Source organism: Myxocyprinus asiaticus, chromosome 9, assembly GCF_019703515.2.
Source record: "Myxocyprinus asiaticus isolate MX2 ecotype Aquarium Trade chromosome 9, UBuf_Myxa_2, whole genome shotgun sequence".
Lineage (NCBI taxonomy): Eukaryota > Metazoa > Chordata > Actinopteri > Cypriniformes > Catostomidae > Myxocyprinus > Myxocyprinus asiaticus.
Window position 1 is genome coordinate 23,380,167 of NC_059352.1, and position 19,930 is coordinate 23,400,096.

Below are 19,930 nucleotides of genomic sequence, written 5' to 3' on the forward strand. Positions count from 1 at the left end.
ACCTATAAAGTTAAATCAGCATCGAATATATCAGATGAGACAAACAAAACAAGAATTCATTACAGGTGCATTTTTTGCTCCCACATTTTGAATTTTGGGGGCATTTTTATCCATTTTGGTGGCACTATTGCCCACGAGCCTCTGCTAATTTCTGACCCTGATGGAAATACATATTACTATACTACCCTACAAAGCCAAAACGCAGTAACTACGGTTACACAAAAACTTTTTTTTTTTGATTTCCCAGCCAAATGTTGATTCTAAAATGTTATAATGTCTCACTACATTTTCTCTGAATCTTAGAATAGTTGTCCCAAACCCATCTGTAACAGGACAAAGACAACAAAATGTGTTTAAATATTCTGAGACGTATCATAACCTGTAACTGAAGTGTCAGATTTGTGCAGTTTTTGTGGAGAAAGAAGAAGAGGGCATCTGAGAAAGGAAGTGGGGTGAGACTTGTATTCATATTCATGATGTTCTTTAACTATGGTCACTCAACATTTTTTGTTATCTGCATGGAAAAAGAGAAATTCATGGAGCAATCACTCTTTCTTTTCTCACCCTCCTCTTCCCTCATTCCCTCGCTCTGTCGGCAAGGATGTAAGTGCCTTAGACAGATGTCTGCTGCCACTTGTCTCAAAGCTCAACGTGAGCTGCTGAGCTCTGCAAACTCTAATTAAGATCAATATTTCAATTTTTAGTAAAAGCGCATGCGAAAGAGAGCAGAGAAGTAGAGTGAGGGAGAAAGGAGAAAAAAACAATCTCACTTGAATGAGAAAAAGGAACGAATGAAAGGTCAAATGTAATTTTTCTCCACCTCAATAGATCGCCTAGGCATAAAAAAGACAAACTTGTTATAGCTCAGCAGAGTCCATCCCATCAATAAAGATCATACTTTCACTGCAAGTAGTTAGTCATTAGTATAACTGCTCCATTCCTTTTATGTTCTGCTGTCCATTGCCCAATTTCTCCTGTTTTGTCTCCATCTTTCTCATGTTTATTTCTGTTTCTGTTGTTTACTTTTTATACTTTTTTCCCTTCTGCCAGAAGTTTCAGTGCATTTTAAAAAATCTCGTCCTGTCCATTTCTACGCATTTTGATGCAGTCTGTCTTTTTTCTCTTTAACACTTAACGTGATCTTTTATGTCACCTCGCTGTTTCCATAACTCACTTTTTTTGCTGAAAACTTCAGAGAAGTTTGTAGACTTGTTAGTTTGAATGTAGTCACACAATTACTGCTGAATCTTTGAACGGGCATTTGTGAGATTTTGAGGCCCACAAAAACCAGCTTTCCAAACCTGCCACTGATAACCCCCTATACTCCATCTCACACCTCTCAACTACTTTGGCTAAAGAGGGGTTAACTGGACAAATCAGTCTCAGTCATTTTCACAGGGTGCCACCCTTCTCTCTCTCTCTCTTTTTTTTTTTTTTTACTTTATCATCCTCTTTTTTTTCCCTTTGCACATGCTGATGCCCATTTTGCTTAAATCAGTAGAACTGCACCAGCAGCTAACTCCCAATATGCAAAGGCACAATGAAAGCCCTGACTTCAAAATTTATGTCTCAAGCCCTCGGCCACATCCATACACACCTACCTCCGCTCACTGAATGGACAATGGCAAATCTTCTTAAATGTGGCATTTTCAAAGCGGACTGCTTAGCTTGGACTTTAGGGTCCACTCGTGCTTATTTGATAAAAAAAAAAAAAAAAAAACATAATGACTTAGCGCACCTTCAACTTCATATACCTTTATATGATTTGTACTGTCCTCTTAGGGTTTTTTTTTCTTTTCTCCCTCCGTTGGCAGATTTGAGTCTTGAGCACTTCTGTATTTCACTCATTGGTACCTGTAAAGAAAGACATTGCATGTTGCATGAGGTTAGCAGAGCGCAAAAACTCAATAGCGTGGATCAAGTAAATTATGCTTTTTATTTAGAAATTGATCCTCAAACCATGCAAATAGTACATGTACATTCACCATTATTAAGCATCTGATGTCAATTATAGTGCAAGGGATTTCTGAACTCTGCATCTGACTGTTAATCATCTCATGAACCTTTCATAAGCATAGTAATTAAGATCATACATCTACACTGTAAAAAAACAGTTTGTTGAGTCAACTTAAATATTTGTTACCCCACTATCTTAAGATTTTGAGTTAACTTGACCAAAAAATAAATAATAATAATAATAATAATAATAATAATAATAATAATAATGTTGAATTAACTTACCCTTGAAGTGAAGTCAACCTTTTAAAAAAAATTATATTTCCTAGTCCAGTCAACAAAAGTTTTGTTGTAACAACAAGGGCAACAATGTCAACTTGACAAAAATATCTGTTGTTTCAACTTAAGACGAGTTGTTTAAACTTTAGTGAATTTGTTACCTCGCTGCCTTCGAATTATGAGTTAAGATGACAAAAAGGATTGTGTTGAGTTAACTTTGTCTTTTCTTTCCCCATGTATTGAATTCCTTGTCTACTTCCAACATACAAGACCAATATACATACACTACATTATATCTCTCCTCATTGTATGTGTGTGTCTTTTCTTTTCAATGAATGATCTATATTCTATTGAAATACTGCAGTATGGACCTGCCCTTAACATTATCATGGGTGATACACTGACCCCCATCTTTGGGTATTTCCTTCCACGTGAGGCTGGCTCCCCTGATTAAGACATTTGCTGCGGGGATGAAGGCGCGCGCTGCGTGGGGCTTAATTATGTGTCGATCCGCGCAGATGAGTCGAGATGCAATTAGAGGTTAATTGCGAATGAAATCCGGAGCGTGGCTAGCACTGGCGAGGCGGATCCTGATTAAGTCACCCGCACAAATTGCGCATTTTCCCCATCCGGCGGAAATGTAGATTGATTTTATTGCTAGATCACGCGTTATTGGGTTCATCATATGGGCGAGGAGGAAAGTTGCGTTTGTGTTATCCTATCAGATCAATACACTGAATGATTGTTCATGAGGTTACAGAACATCGCGGAAATATGCAGTTTAATGCATAATTGAAACTGTTTAAACTGTCCAAACTCATTAACGAATTAATTTTTTACTCTCGTGATGTCAACCTGCAGATTCCTTACACTTGATTCTATGTTATAGACGAGCCTGCACGTGATTACTTTTGATAACTTGTTAATAATTGTTGTGACAAGAAATATGATGTTGTTTTAAATTGAGCGCAGTTACATACATTTTACTCTGAATGTCTGTTCTCGAGGGTAAAAAGTACACTGATATATATATATATAAAAAAGGTCCACGGAATAGTCCACGTTACCGTTGCCTCATATTTTTTTTTTCTCAATGTAGGTTTGTTTCCATTTCTTAATAAATTAAGACTTTCGCTCTTTTTAAATTTGACGCTAAAAAAATGAGCTGATTTTCTTACTGCAACATCCAAAGATTATAGTCTGTTTAATACAATTAAATGTATGTATAATCACATACCACTGACACATTTGTGAAGCAATAGGTCAGGTTCCATAAACTTGCAACTGCATTGTAATGAAGCCTTTACCTTTTAAAGGCCGTGCCTGCGTTTAATACTATGAGGCATTCGCGTTATTACGCCTTAATAAGCCCTTCGACACCGTGCATTGTTTTTTATTTTATTTATTTATTTATTTATTTATTTTTACCACGGTTAAGGGGTTAAACCTTCGTTTTTATACAGCTGTGACATCTGTATTATAGCTAATAAGACGCAAATGTTCAGTAATTACATTTATGAACAGCAATAATGACAATAAACAATTCTTCCGCCTAGTAACATTGTTAATTAGCTCGAGTGTAAGAGATATTTTAGATATTTCGACTTGGTGCATGAATAGGCTATTGAATTAAAATGATGTGGGGTCACAGGTGCGTTTATCAGCCATTTTATAACGTGGCTCATCCAATCCGATTTTAGAGCTGGAAATAAAGTTTTTGTTTTGAGTGGAATAGAGCAAACTCCTCTCTAACATTAAAAGTAATCATTTTCTTAGTAAGTCAAGCTTGGCTATTCTTTTTGCTCACCTTCCACGTGCGATTGCAGAAGAGGCGTCGCTAGAGGGCGAGAGGAACACCTGTTTAAGCGCCCTGCCAGTTGCTCCGTTTTCGCCTCAGCTGCTACAGCACAGGGAGGCGTTGCTATAGGAATATGCACATCTACTGCTGCCCCTTTTCCCATTGGTCCGTAACGTTCACTGGGTGGGACGCTCAGAAGGGCCATGTGTATAAAGAGGTACATTGCCCTTTACAGTGCTTCAGTGATACTGCGTGTCAACGGTGGACAATAGTGCAATAATAAGCTCAAGCCGTCTGGGGAACAACGTTGACAGCAGTCTATATAACTTTATAATCGACAGATATTAAAGCAGTGCGAGGCGGTGAAAAGTCACGGAGGTGCTGCGGGCTATTTGCAGCCAGACTTCAGTATTTCCATCGGGCTGCGCTGGGGCGTCCCACCAGAGGGACTTACTGTGATTTGTCACACACATTCTTGCCGTCCGTGTTTGCTGGGGACTTTGTAAACAACAGCATCAACATTCCACTGGACTCGAGTGGTGTGACGTTTGCTGAACTTGACGCATGAGTGTGTAGTGGACTGCCTTAGACTTCTCTCGGCATGTGAGGAAAGTTCTCGCCCCTACTTTGTTGCCTCCAGTCAGGAGACGGAACTTAAAGCCCGGAGGTGAAGAAGGATATTTAAAACCAAGTAAAACTACAAGTCTCTTCGACACTTTTCTCTAAAGTTCGATTTCTCTGAAACCACATGTGTCTGCTGCTTTAATACGGTGAAGCGAGTAAAAGTCAGGTTGGTGGCTTTGAATTCACGAGTCTCAAGTTTCTGCCTCCCTGGCTAGTGATATTAAAGCGTGAATTTGACCTGGGATAAGTTGTCAACAAGAGAAGTTGCAGAGGCAAACTGGCAGGTGTACATGTAAATTTACATGCATGGGCATACGCATATAAATAGAAGCAGTCTGAAGGACTAATCAGCCCCTCTGTGCTCGTGCGTATGTTTTAAACCCGGGCCACTTATCGCACTCGGTCATCTTTATCATAATCCCAGTGAAACCCACGCGTACCGCTTTGGCTGTAAGGGTAGGTGTCGTCGCATGGACTGACATGGCCACCGATCTCGCCATGAGCGCAGATTTGCCCAACAGCCCTTTGGCTATAGAATATGTCAACGACTTCGACCTCATGAAGTTTGAGGTCAAGAAAGAGCCCCCGGAGGCCGAACGCTATTGCCACCGCCTTCCCTCGGGCTCTCTGTCCTCAACTCCGCTCAGTACACCCTGCTCTTCCGTGCCTTCCTCGCCGAGTTTCTGTGCTCCCAGTCCCGGGTCGCAGCCTGGTCAGAACCTCGTTCATGGCGTCAACAACAACCACAACAACAACAACAACGGTGGCGGCAACAACAACAACACCACCCAAAACTCCTCGGGCAAGTCACAGCTGGAAGACCTCTACTGGATTCCGAACTACCAGCATCACATCAGTCCAGAGGCCCTCAACCTGACCCCCGAGGACGCAGTGGAAGCGCTCATCGGGAACGCGCACCACCACCATCATCACCACCAGCCCTACGATGGATTCCGCGGTCAGCAGTACGTTGGAGAAGACCTCTCGGCGGCCACGAACGGTCACCACCATCCGGTGCACCACCACCACCACCATCACCACGGCCACCACGCGCACGCGCGCCTCGAGGACCGCTTCTCAGACGAGCAGCTGGTGAGCATGACGGTGCGCGAGCTCAACCGGCAACTGCGAGGCTTCAGCAAAGAAGAGGTAATCCGTCTCAAGCAGAAACGGCGAACCCTGAAGAACCGGGGCTACGCGCAGTCGTGCCGCTACAAGCGCGTGCAGCAGCGGCACATGCTCGAGAGCGAAAAGTGCACGCTTCAGAGCCAGGTGGAGCAACTCAGGCAAGACGTGGCGCGCCTGATCAAAGAGCGGGACCTGTACAAGGACAAGTACGAAAAGCTGGCGAGCCGAGCCTTTAACGGCGGCGGTGGCGGAAACACTCGGGACCCGTCCAACGGCACTCACGGCAAAACCACTTCCACGGAATTCTTCATGTGAGAGTGGTTCTTGTTAGAGACTTTTTCCACATCAACATATTCGTTTTTCTTTCTTTCTTTCTTTCTTTTCTTTTTTTTTTTAACTTACATTTGATGATTTTCAGTGTGAATTTTATTTAGAGTTCTTTTTATCTTAAAGACTCTGTACACATTCATTACTTCATACAGCGCCATATTTAAAGCCTTCACTTCATTGTTTGTGTACTTATATTATTGCACCATACAAGTCTTAAAGATATAATGTAATGTTAGGATTATCTTCCACAGATACTGCACGGACTCTTCTACTTTATAAGACATCTGATCTAAATATGGGATCACACATAACCTCCAAAGACACACCAGGACTCTCTATATACGTGTGTTGTTTCTTTTTTATTAATAGGCTAACTGCAATGCCCGACATGTTTAGGGACACACAGGCGCGTCGCTAACAGTCATTAAACCGCGTCCATAATATTTTTCCCCCCCTTGTCTTAACGGATTGACGAGTCTTAATGGCGATGAGACTATGCTGCAAACGAAATTTCAGATTTATATGGACTTTGGAACAAACGATATTAATAAAACACATGTAAGCAGAGATCAGTACAGCATTTACTTCTATGAACTGAGGTTGAGGGGACTTGTGAACTTTAAGGGCCCTCAAGCATTGCTCAAGTGTGCATTACCCCACCAATCCTGCATGCGGGACATGTATGGTACTCCAAACTCGCCAAGTACTTTCTATATTTCCCATACAGCATTTGGATGATGAAAAGCATGGCCCTTAAGCACTCCCTTCTCTATTTTTTTTCTTTCTCTTTTTCGACACGAACCTTGTAGTTATGTGAAAGAGCTCATGCGTACCTACAAAATCACCTGAAATCCGTTCTTACATTAGTTTTGATTGTTTAAAAGAATAAGAACAAACGAAGAAAAAACACAGAACTGAGCCAGAGTTGAAAAGTTATTTATTACCACTTGTACATATGTAAAGTTCAATTGGTGTGTTCATTTTCCTTTCTTTTTAAAAGTCATTTTTGCTTGATTATTTAAAACGTCTTAATACAATGTTTGTATGTAATAGCATGCAAATGACAAAGATACTCTCATCCTGTTGATGACCTCTCATATGTACCATTTCAAAAGAAGCCTACTGCACTATGATTCGAAGAATTGGGATTTAAATGAAATTTATTTTCCTCAGTGCTGATCGAATTGTTGTTTTGGTGGACATTGTTACTCGATCTAAAGTGCACCATAAACACAAGGACTTAAATTGCTGCTAATACTCTATGCACCAAATTCGAAAGCAATTAACAGAAGCTCTGATTATGTGAATTTTGTACTTTAATTCTAAATTAATGTAGAAGACTGGTAAGACATGGAATTCAAAGTAACAAAAATCCACCATCTCTTTTAAGAAAGCTTTTTGTCTTATGGGGCGGAATGATGAATGGCAACACTTTTTATTTGAAATATATGACAGCCGACGTCAATAAGGCAAGGAGGGCTGGTTGAACTTTTTATGACAAACTCTAGCCTACGCTGTATCCTGCATTCGGCTTTTAAGCAGTTGCCTATTGTTTTGCATTGCAACATTGTGACGATAATAGGCTTCCAACCATAATCGATTACTCTAGATGTCACAAGATTAAATGCGGATATTATTCTAAAATAATAGAGGGACTTGTGTGCAAACATATTGAAGTTATCGTGCGCATTTGATTGTGATCATTTAAGGTTGAAATATTGCCTAACTAGTTCAGGCAGATGTAAAAAAAAAAAAAAAAAGTTAAACAGAACTTGCCAAAGTGGATTTCAGCATTATTTAATGCACGTAAATTGTCTTAAGTCAGTTTTCACTCTGTCTCCGACCTGTGTATGCGTAGTTCCCTAACAGAAATCAAATATATCGCCCAGACTTCTACAATAACATCGCCACGTATGCTCCCTTGAATTACTATCTGCTTGAAATTCTTACCTGAAAACCACTATAAACATTGATTTAACTGTTTTGGTTCGATTATGATGCTGTCGTTACTAAGCAACCTCTCTGTCTATTGGTCTAATTTGAGGCACCGCAGCTCCAGGTTACATAACCACATGTGCTGTCCAGTGTTCTGTCTTCTGTAAAAAAAATGAAATCAATAAAATGAAAAGAAAAAGAAACTGTACATAGGCTTTAATTTCTATATATTTATCGAAAACTATAAATGTCCTTACGTGTCAGTAAGTCCAAACCAAATGTTTCAAAATGGAATGTTGTTCAGAATCTTGTTTTCGTAATGTTTAATAAAAAGTTCTCTCAAACGCTTCGGTTTGTTTCCCTGTGACTCAAATGTATTTTGATGGGTATATATAAATGAAATGTCTAGTTAAATATCACTATTCAGTTTCCCCCAGTGATAACCGTTAGGCTTTATGTCATGTTCTAGAAAAATGTAATGGATAAAGCCACTTTATAGCGCATAAAACACCATGTTCCTTAGCACAAAAGGCACATTTTACATGGACTATTTCAGACATATCAGATATTGTATTACGTCAAGTTTCAAAACATACTAGTTGTAGTACTAGCTGTATAGTTCTATTTAATTATTGGGTGTAATAAACTATGAGGGCTTAATCCCAATGTGGCATATACAAGGGTCTTTTTTTTCCTCGTAAAAAATAACCCAATTAAACCTAAAATGTCTTGTTTGGTCAGCGAGTTTCGTGGTATACTATAAGTTATTCTTTTATTAACTTGAAAAGTTTTGTTTCAATTTAGGCCTGTTCTATTCAATTGGATGCAAGGGGAAAGATGGGCGAACGCGTCAACAATTTGGGGCTAAATGGAAATGATAGGCTATTGTTTTAAAATGTTGAATTATTATTAATATTATTTATTACTATTATTCGCAAATGCCACGTATTTAAAACGGCAAAAAGACATCAATAATGGCACCAAATTGTTATTTGTTACATAAGAGTAATTAAAAGTTTTTATGGTGGCTCGCGATCACTTTTTCGTTTACTTGATTAAAAAAAAAAAAAATGTTGACTTAAAATGTTGAAATTATAATAAATCACGCGAACATTTATAGCTACCCTATATACTGGAAACACTCTCAATTCATCTAATCGTTCGGTCCGCGATTTACGTGTTCTGATCCCAGAAAACTCTTACAAGTAATCTTTCCTCGTTGCTAATTATGTGAAACCAAATTTTCCTTCATATGTATTGTTATATCTGAATAAATGGCTTTGTAATTCAAATAAGATTTTAGCAAGTTAGCAATATTAATGTTTGATAAAGTCTGCATCTTCCAATTTCTAATTCATTTTCCCATATTATGAAAATTATCAAAACTTTCATGTTTGAAAGCAAAGAGGACTGTGTGAAAACAGAAACAGCCTGTTGGTTGCTCAACTTTTTGTTCAAGTGTTTAGGCTTCTACACTTGCTGTTCTGTCAGGAAGGCCAAAGTGAATGGTTATTTCCCAAGTGTTCCATTTAACCTCTGCTGCTTCCAGCTATTTTGTTTTACAGTTCAGATGAGAATTAAAATAATTTTTACTGCATGTGTGCAAGGGAAAGATCTGCTTTTTATTGTTTCTGTTTTTTTACATCACACAGTCATACATTCAAACCAGTAGAGCACAGTCAATTTTTCAAAAACTAAGAGAAAAAATGTGCGAATTTGGTAGACAGGTATGCACTTATTATTATTATTATTATTATTATTATCATTATTATCATTATTATTATTAATCTTTCTTTTTTTCACAATTTATAGCCGAATATTTAAGTTGCACAGCCCATTCATTGGCTTTGCAAAGCTGTTTGGAAATGTTTGTTCCATATGTGACAGTGGGCAGAATGTGGCACTACCTGCTCTCCATGCTACCTGCTATTCATAAGCTACTTTGGCCAGCATAAACACAGATTTTTTTTTTTTTTACACAGTGCTCTGACCAAAATTTCAGTCTAGCTGTCTGCAAGTTGCTCTGACCATTGATGCCCTTTTCCTGTTATGTGTGCAGTGTCCTTTGTCATTTATCGTGACTTCTGGTTCGCCTTCTGATATGTTTTATGCAGTTTACTGAATATAAAGTAAACTATGAGGGAAACATTTCATAATTTGGCAGTATGTTCAAGCACACTGTCTGATCTGCATTCACTAACCTGGGTGTGCTTTTTAAAATAATTTTTATTGGCATTTGTATAACTGTTATGGACTGACAAAATGTTGCATATCTAATTGACAAGACAAAGAAAGCAAGTGAGGCAGGATAACACTCACTGAGCTCTTTATTAGGAACACTATGGTCCTAATAAAGTGCCCGACGTGGTCTTCTGCTGTTGTAGCCCATCTGCGTCAAGTTTCAACGTGTTGTGCATTCTGAGATGCTATTCCGCTCACTACAATTGTACAGAGTGGTTATCTGAGTTACCGTAGCCTTTCTGTCAGCTCGAACCAGTCTAGCCATTCTCCGTTGACCTCTTTCATCAACAAGTTGTTTCCGTCTGCAGAACTGCCGCTCACTGGATGTTTTTTGTTTTGTTTTGTTTTGAGCTCCATTCTGAGTAAACTCTAGAGACTGTTGTTTGTGAAAATCCCAGGAGAACAGCAGTTACAGAAATACTCAAACCAGCCCGTCTGGCACCAACAATCATACCACGGTCGAAATCACTGAGATCAATTTTTTTCCCCATTTTGATGGTTGATCTGAACATTAACTGAAGCTCCTGACCTGTATCTGCATGATTTTATGCAGTGCACTGCTGCAACACGATTGGCTGATTAGATAATCACGTGAATATGTAGGTTTTCCTTAAGTGCTCAGTGAGTGTATATAGTGTATACGTAGTTCACTGAAGAAAGTTGTCTAATGGTGTTTGCCCAAAAAATGCAGGAACAGTTCCTCTTTCCAGCAATTCTGATTGACTGATTGAATCAAAAACAAAAATATTTTCTTGCTTAAGTTACTTTTTTAGTAATATATAAGTCATGATAATTACTGACTAATGAATGGTGTACTATATACTGTAGTTGTGCAACTTACTGGAAACCTTTTAAGACAGTTTAGGCATCCTAAAGTCAAACAGTTCTCAACTGAGCTGCTTCAAGAAGACACTTGACTATTTAAATTGTGTGTCTTGCTTTTTTCTCACGTTAGCTTAGGGAAGCATTTTGTTTTCCTCTGTCTTTTTTATGCATATACTGGTACAGTTTAACCGACATTGTTTTTTTACTCTTAAGAGTAGAAGACAGGAGGTTTCACGAGGGCATGTATCTTTCTCATGTATCTTTCACATGTGTCTTTCTCAAACGGAAATCCAGCCTGGTTGACACACCGAGTTGATAAACATGACATTTGTCATGATTCTGTGTTATGCACATAACAAGCCACTGAGATGCTCTCTGTCCTTGTTCAACTTAAGCAGTGTCCCAGACTAAAGCTCAATCTCAGCACACTCTCAAACCCATCCCCCCACTCTTCTTCCTGACTTCCTCTTATTTCTGCTGTGTCAGAGGAGACAATGTGTTTGACAGCCATCACTTTATCCCAACAGTGCACCTGACTGACACCTACACAAACACAATGTGCTTCTCTTAAATTGTACAGGAGGCCTGTGTTCGTTTGAATCTATAAGTCCACTTTGCTACAGTACACATCCGGCAATGTACAATAACAACCTGTAAATTTGAATGGTCTGATTAAGAACAATGCCTCTCGTTGTGTTGTTTCATTAATATATTATTCTATTTATTTTATTTTTTTCTGCAACAGTGCCTTGCATGGTAGCCCTAGGCCAATGTGCATTTAATGAGAGAGGGGAAAGAGACAGAGGAAGAGGTAGTGTGTTCTTTGGCGTCTAGGCTGCATTGCTGATGAGATTCCCCTGTAGTCAGCGTCTCTATGGCTCAGCTTACAAGAGAGACAGACACACATTCTCACACACAATGCACTTCACACACATTTATGGGGGCACTTTGGAAATGTGTACAGTGTGTGCACACTTGCATAAGCCAGCTCACATACAAATTTTTTTTCCGCACTTTTTTTTTTTTTTTTTTTTGGTGGTGGTATGGGGGACATACTGTATGCTGAAAATATCTGAAAGAATATACAATAGATTAAACAAGCAAACACTATGAAAACGTACTGTATGTACGTTATAGAACTAAATTACCAATGGAATTCATAATTGTGATTTTCAATAGGTTGCACCAAAGCCTTCCCTCTAGAGGCTTCATTTATTGGACGTGTTTGAAATCACAGACACCAAACGTCGCAACCCCTAAAATAAATCGACAGCTTGATAAATCACCTTTGAAGCTCTATTAACGCTTAGCAGGTATTAATAATTATTTAGAACGCTCTCATGATTGAATTAGTGACCCGGGGCGCGGACCGTGCGCGATCCCCAAACGCCGACAAACTCATTACTGCGGAACGGCTCCCTGCACACAGTGAGCTTAGCCGCGGCACAGCACCGACCCGCCGAAAAAAAGCAATTTACAGATGGTGAGTGAACGACCCTTCGCCGCTGCGCAACTGACTGTCACACAGAGGCGCGCGCGCACTCGCGCTGACACGCTGTGTGCTGAATAGACAAAGCGAAAAACATGCTATCACAGGGAGAAAATGTGCAACGCAAGTGATTTTTTTTTTCCTCCACAGTTTGTCGTGCAACCGAAAATAAATAAATAAATAAACAAACAAACAAATGGGTCCTAATGTTGATACGTGGCTGTGCCTGATTATGAAAAAGCAAAGATGAAGTGCCACAAGATTTGAATTTTTCAGACTTCACCACTCTGCCAATTAGTGTGTGGAAAGGGCTTCTGTCAGTCATGCCTCACTTTGATAGCCTACAGCTCAACAGTGCACAAGTGAAACTCCACCTGGCTTTGGGTAGGTTGAGCTGGGGTGCTCTGCAAAAAAAAAAAAAAAAAAAAAAACGTGATTTTAAAGGCATTTTTATTATTTCTACTCTTGTGTGGCACCCTGAAATATAATGGCTCTGAGTGTTTCAGTACTTGGAAAATATAGGTTTGCCCTTAGTGGAAGTATATATTGTTCTCTCTTGTATACTGTGCTTGTATAAGTGCTGAATGACAATAAAGTACATTTTAAAGCTTGAGCCTTAATGATGTGCCATAAGATGAGTAAGGTCAAGAAATGGTCAGAGATGTGGCCTGTGCTGGTGCTCAAGTGGAAGATGTGCCTACATCATGTTGTCATTCCATTAAAAATAAATAAATAAAAAGACCCCAAATAAAAGAATTTAAGAACAGAAAAACACTATTGATTTTTTAACTTAGTTAAAAAAATGTGTTATCGGCCCAAGGCTTTTTGCCACTGTAAATTCAAGTGGAAAACCTAACCTCAAATTATGTACAGTGATGACTTTTTGGAAAATAAACCTGTCTCTATATAGATTTTGTTCCTGCCGCATTGAAGGAAAAGTGTGGTCACCATATAGGCTCTTTCACACTATTATTAAAAAAAAGAAATAGGCCCCCCCCCACCCCAGCATTTTAGAGGTCATGTGCGAACAAGACCCATTGTCGAATTGCCTGCAAATCAGCCTGGGCAATATGCCGGCACAGGAGGTTTTAACATTGCTGGAAATGTTCTGTATTGATGATATATGTGAACAAAGCTATAGATTAATGATTTGAGCATGTTCAAGATTAGGGCACTAATGTAAGGAATCAGCTGTGAAAGTGTTTAAAGGGATTGTACACCCAAAAATGGAAATTCTCTCATTATTTACTCACCCTCATGCTATCCCAGATGTGTATGAATTTCTAAGAATTTTAGAAGGAGATATTAGCTCTGTAGGTCCTTTCAATCCAAGTGAATGGTGGCCAGAAATCTGAAAAATAAAAAATAACAGATTAAAGCAGCATAAAAGTAATCCATAAAACTCCAGTTGTTGGTGAGAAACAGATCAATATTTAAGTCTTTTTTTTCTCTTTACTGTAAATCTCCACTTTCACATCTGAAAGTCACATGTGATGCCTGTTTAGTTTCACTTTCTCATCTGAAAGTGAAAGTGGAGATTTATAGGAAAAAAGGACTTCAATATTGATCTGTTTCTTACCCACACTTATTACTGTTACTTATGGATTACTTTTATGCTGTTTTTATCTGCTTTTTGGACCTACAGATTCCTGGCCACAATTAATTTGCATTGAAAGGACCAACAGAGCTGAAATATAATTAAAAAAACTTTGTGTTCAGAAGAAGAAAGAAATTCATACACATCTGGGATGCACGAGTGTGAGAAAATGATGAGAGAATTATCCTTTTAAGACATTCACAAAGTTCTGAAGCAGCTAACGCAATTACTCCAGGCCATTTAGTTGTAAGCCTGTGACACACATGATTAAAAAATCATGTTTCTTAATGATTTCTTAAAAGTTTGCATACCCTTGGAGAATTGGTAACATATGTACCATTTTTAAAGAAAACATGAGTGAGCAGGCAAAACACATTTATTTTATTTCTTATGGGATTCATATTCAACTGTAGGTTATAACAGAATGGCACAATCATAAAACAAAACATGGCAACAAAGAAAAAAAATGAAATGCCCCCTGTTCAAAAGTCTGCATACCCTTAGTTCTTAATACTGTGTATTTCCCCCTTTAGCATCAATGACCGTAAAAGACTGCACTCTTTTGTAATAGTTGTCTATGAGGCCCCAAATTCTTGCAGGTGGTATAGCAGCAAATTTCATCTTGGCAAAATGCCTCCATGTCATGCAAAGTCTTTGGTCGTCTTGCATGAACCGCACGTTTGAGATCTCCCCAGAGTGGCTCGATGATATTAAGGTAAGGAGACTGTGATGGCCACTCCAGAACCTTCACCTTTTTCTGCTGTAACCACTGGAGGGTCAACTTGGCCTTGTGCTTAGGGTCATTGTCATGCTGGAAAGTCCAAGAGCGTCCCATGCGCAGCTTTCCTGCAGAAGAACGCAAATTGTCTGCCAGTATTTTCTGATAACATGCTGCATTCATTTTGCCATCAATTTTCACAAGATTCCCCATGCCTTTAGAGCTCACACACCCCCAAAACATCAGTGAACCACCACCATGCTTCACAGTGGGGATGGTATTCTTTTCACTATAGGCCTTATTGACCCCTCTCCAATCATAGCGCTTATGGTTGTGACCATAAAGCTCTGTTTTGGTCTCACACAAATTACAGTGTGCCAAAAGCTGTGAGGTATGTCAAGGTGTTGTTGGGCATATTGTAACCAGGCTTTTTTGTGGCATTGGCGCAGTAAAGGCTTCTTTCTGGCAACTTGACCATGCAGCTCATTTTTGTTCAAGTATCGTCATATTGTGCTCCTTGAAACAACCACACCGTCTTTTTCCAGAGCAGCCTGTATTTCTCCTGAGGTTACCTGTGGGATTTTCTTTGTATCCCGAACAATTCTTCTGGCAGTTTTGGCTGAAATCTTTCTTGGTCTACCTGACCTTGGCTTGGTATCAAGAGATCCCCGAATTTTGCACTTCTTAATAAGTGATTGAACAGTACTGACTGGCATTTTCAAGGCTTTGGATATCTTTTTATATCCCTTTCCATCTTTATAAAGTTCTAAAGTTCTTTATAAAGAGCTAACAAACTCATTGACTATTTATACACAGGCACTAATTGCAATTTAAAAAGCCACAGGTGTGGGAAATTAACTTTTAATTGCCATTTAAACCTGTGTGTGTCACCTTGTGTGTCTGTACCAAGGCCAAACATTCAAGGGTATGTAAACTTTTGATCAGGGCCATTTGGGTGATTTCTGTTATCATTATGATTTAAAAAGGAGCCAAACAATTATGTGATGATAAATGGCTTCATATGATCACTATCCTTAAATAAAAGATTTTTGCACGATCAGACATATTTTCAAAATCAATGCCAAAATTTCACATTTTCTGCCAGGGTATGCAAACTTCTGAGCACAACTGTACGTTGTGAAAAGAGATATAGTGAAATTGGACAGATGCTGAAACAAAAATTAAATTTCTAATCAGATTACTGGAACAGTTAGAGATTTAGGTGCTGATGTGTGAATAGCAGATGAGTAACATTTACTGGAAAAGGTTTTCTGTCAATTTTACTGCAATTTAACGAGGTTCATGTGTGAAAGTGGCTTATGATAGAATTACAAAATTTAATGACAGATATTAATCAATCTGTCAGCCTCTCGTTCACTCCTCACTCTGTGTTATTTTACAGGCACTCATTGACCTCTGACTTTTAGAGAGAGGTCATGTTTTTGCTGATTCAACCTGATCCCTGCATGCAGTTCTCCACACAAGTCTGCTGTGTGTGCAGCCTTGAATCATATGTGTGTTTCAGTTCTCCTCACTCACTCTAACCATAGTTCTGCTCTTCATAAGCCTTTGCTCTATCCATGACTCTCAGCATAACAAGTACAGGCCAGGGGCCAGTTGCACCAGCCATGCATAAGTTACAACTAGTAATAGCGTAAATGGGCACTAAGTTACAGTTTACACACTACTAGATATTTGAGTGTAGCACCACTGAACTTAGTTTAAAAGTAACCCATGTGTTACTTTTTAAATATTTACTGAAGCCTCCGATCAGGTGTAACATTTGGAATAAAAATGTTAACTGATTAAATGATATCAATGAGCTCATGTTTTGCATGACAGACTTCAAACTTTTAGACACACAGTGCATGCAGAAAGTATTCACAGCGCTTCACTTTTTCCACATTTTGTTATGTTACACCCTTATTCCAAAATGGATTAAGTTCATTATTTTCCTCAAAATTCTACAAACAATACCCCATAATGACAATGTGAAAGAAGATTGTTTGAAATCTTTGCAAATTTATTAAAAATAAAAAATGAAAAAAATCACATGTACATAAGTATTCACTGCCTTTGCTCAGTACTTTGTTGAAGCACCTTTGGCACCAATTACAGCCTCAAGTCTTATTGAGTATGATGCTACAAGCTTGGCACATCCATTTTTGGGCAGTTTCTCCCATTCTTCTTTGCAGGACCTCTCAAGCTCCATCAGGTTGGATGGGGAGCGTCGGTGCACAGACATTTTCAGATCTCTCCAGAGATGTTCAATCGGGTTCAAGTCTGGGCTCTGGCTGGGCCACTCAAGGACATTCACAGAGTTGTCTTGTAGCCACTCCTTTGTTATCATGGCTGTGTGCTTAGGGTCGTTGTCCTGTTGGAAGATGAACCTTCGCCCCAGTCTGATGTCCAGAGCGCTCTGGACCAGGTTTTCATCAAGGATGTCTCTGTACATTGCTGCATTCGATCCTGACTAGTCTCCCAGTTCCTACCCCTGAAAAACATCCCCACAGCATGATGCTGCCACCACCATGCTTCACTCTAGGGATGGTATTGGCCAGGTGATGAGTGGTGCTTGGTTTCCTCCAGACATGATGCTTGCCATTCAGGCCAAAGAGTTCAATCTTTGTTTCTCATAGTCTGAGAGTCCTTCAGGTGCCTTTTGGCAAACTCCAGTTGGGCTGTCATGTGCCTTTTTACTGAGGAGTGGCTTCCGTCTGGCCACTCTATCATACAGGCCTGATTGGTGGAGTGCTGCAGAAATGGTTGTTCTTCTGGAAGGTTCTCCTCTCTCCACAGAGAAACGCTGGAGCCCTGTCAGAGTGACCATCGGGTTCTTGGTCACCTCCTTGACTAAGGCCCTTCTCCCCCGATCGCTCAGTTTGGCCGGGCGGCCAGCTCTAGGAAGAGTCCTGGTGGTTCCAAACTTCTTCCATTTATGGATGATGGAGGCCACTGTGCTCATTGGGACCTTCAATGCTGCAGAAAGTTTTCTGTACCCTTCCCCAGATCTGTGCCTCGATACAATCCTGTCTCGGAGGTCTACAGACAATTCGTTGGACTTCATGGCTTGGTTTGTGCTCTGACATGCACTGTTAACTGTGGGACCTTATATAGACAGGTGTGTGCCTTTCCAAATCATGTCCAATCAACTGAATTTACCACAGGTGGACTCCAGTCAAGTTGTAGAAACATCTCAAGGATGATCAGTGGAAACAGGATGCACCTGAGCTCAATTTTGAGTGTCATGGCAAAGGCTGTGAATACTTATGTACATGTGATTTTTGTTTTTGTTTTTTATTTTTAATAAATTTGCAAAGATTTCAAACAAACTTCTTTCACGTTGTCATTATGGGGTATTGTTTGTAGAATTTTGAGGAAAATAATGAATCCATTTTGGAATAAGGCTGTAACATAACAAAATGTGGAAAAAGTGAAGCGCTGTGAATACTTTCCGGATGCACTGTATATGATGATGTTGACATTTGCACGCATTTACGTTTACGAGGGAGAACATGATGTAACAAACGGACTTCTTAGCTGCTCTTCAGCTTGAAACTGATCTAAACGGTGTGTGTCGCCCAATGTCACTGGTGTGACAATTTTCAATGCATACAAAATATATAGGATATTAAAATGAATAAATGTAAATTTTCCAGTCTGTTCTATTAGTTTTTATTTACTGCCCCTTATTCATTTTAGATACTTTTCTGAATATTATTATTTACATATTTTAAAAAAAACTAGGCCTATTATATACAGTACATAATATACATACATATATATATATATATATATATATATATATATATATATATATATATATATATATATATATATATAAAATATATTTATTTTTTTATTTTTTTTATTTTTTACGTACTGTATTTCAATGGACATTTTCTAATTGCCATTGACAGTTACGTGTGACAAAATAGGACTGAATTTCAACCCAAACAAGATAACACTGAAATTGATTGATTTTCAACAATTCTGTTTAAAAATTTGAAGGCTACTTATTGGATCAATAAAGGTAAACGTCATAGTATGCAACTACATATTGCTTTATGGAGAGCTTACGTACTTAGCACCTACTAGCTAAGTCTTGTGTTAAGAACTGATGGTGCAACCAATTTCAGTGACTGGTTACAAACCAACTAGCAGCTAAACCATTACTTTGAACTTAACATCAAAACTTAAGTAAGACCTTATGTACAGCTGGTGCAACCCTACCCAGGACTTTATTTATACTCTCAGTAACCATGTGCTTTCTCTTGCCTGTGAGAGGGAGAAGTAAGAATGAGAGATGGAGGCTGCGTCCAAATTGCAGCACTTTCATAGTATCTTCTTAAAGGGATAGTTCACCCAAAAGTGAAAATTACCTCATCATTTACTCACCTTCATGCCATCCCAGATGTGTATGACTTTCTTTCTTCTACTGAACAAAAACAAATATTTTTAGAAAAATATCTCAGCTCTGTAGGTCCAATCAATGCAAGTGAATGGTGGCCAGAACATTGAATGTCCAAAAAGCATAAAATGGCAGCATAAAAGTAATCCATAAGACTCCAGAGGTTAAATGCATGTCTTCTTCTTCTTTTGTTTTTGGCAATCACATTCTCCATGCATATTGCCACCTACTGTGCAGGGAGAAGAATTGATAGTAAAACATACAGTATGCATATATTATGCTCTCTCAATTTCTAGTTTCTTTTACACTTTAGTCTCTTCCTTTCTTATTGTGCTCCTTGTTTGTAAAAGTGTGGTTGGTGGATGCAGGTCTTGGTTTGTGTATAGCCACTCAAGTCCATAATGAAAATAAAAGTAAGTGGTTGAATTGAAAGAAGTGGCCTTAGTGACACTGGGGTCAATCAGCAATCAATTACTCCATTACTCTACTGGATTTGGCCAACAGCCATCACACACATATACTGTACACACACTTCAGTCTCATCATCTTCAAAATCTCCCTCTTTCTTTCTCTCTTATATCCTTATGCACTCACTCACT

The 19,930-nt window shown here is 39.0% G+C and overlaps 1 protein-coding gene across 1 annotated transcript; it reads left to right on the forward strand.

Moving 5' to 3' along the window:
* The first annotated feature begins 4,300 nt into the window (after positions 1–4,300).
* LOC127445875 (transcription factor MafAa-like) lies at positions 4,301–8,391 on the forward strand. Its single transcript, XM_051706322.1, has one exon. The coding sequence runs from the start codon at positions 5,138–5,140 to the stop codon at positions 6,098–6,100; it is 963 nt and encodes a 320-aa protein (XP_051562282.1). The 5' UTR covers positions 4,301–5,137; the 3' UTR covers positions 6,101–8,391.
* Positions 8,392–19,930: the final 11,539 nt, after the last annotated feature.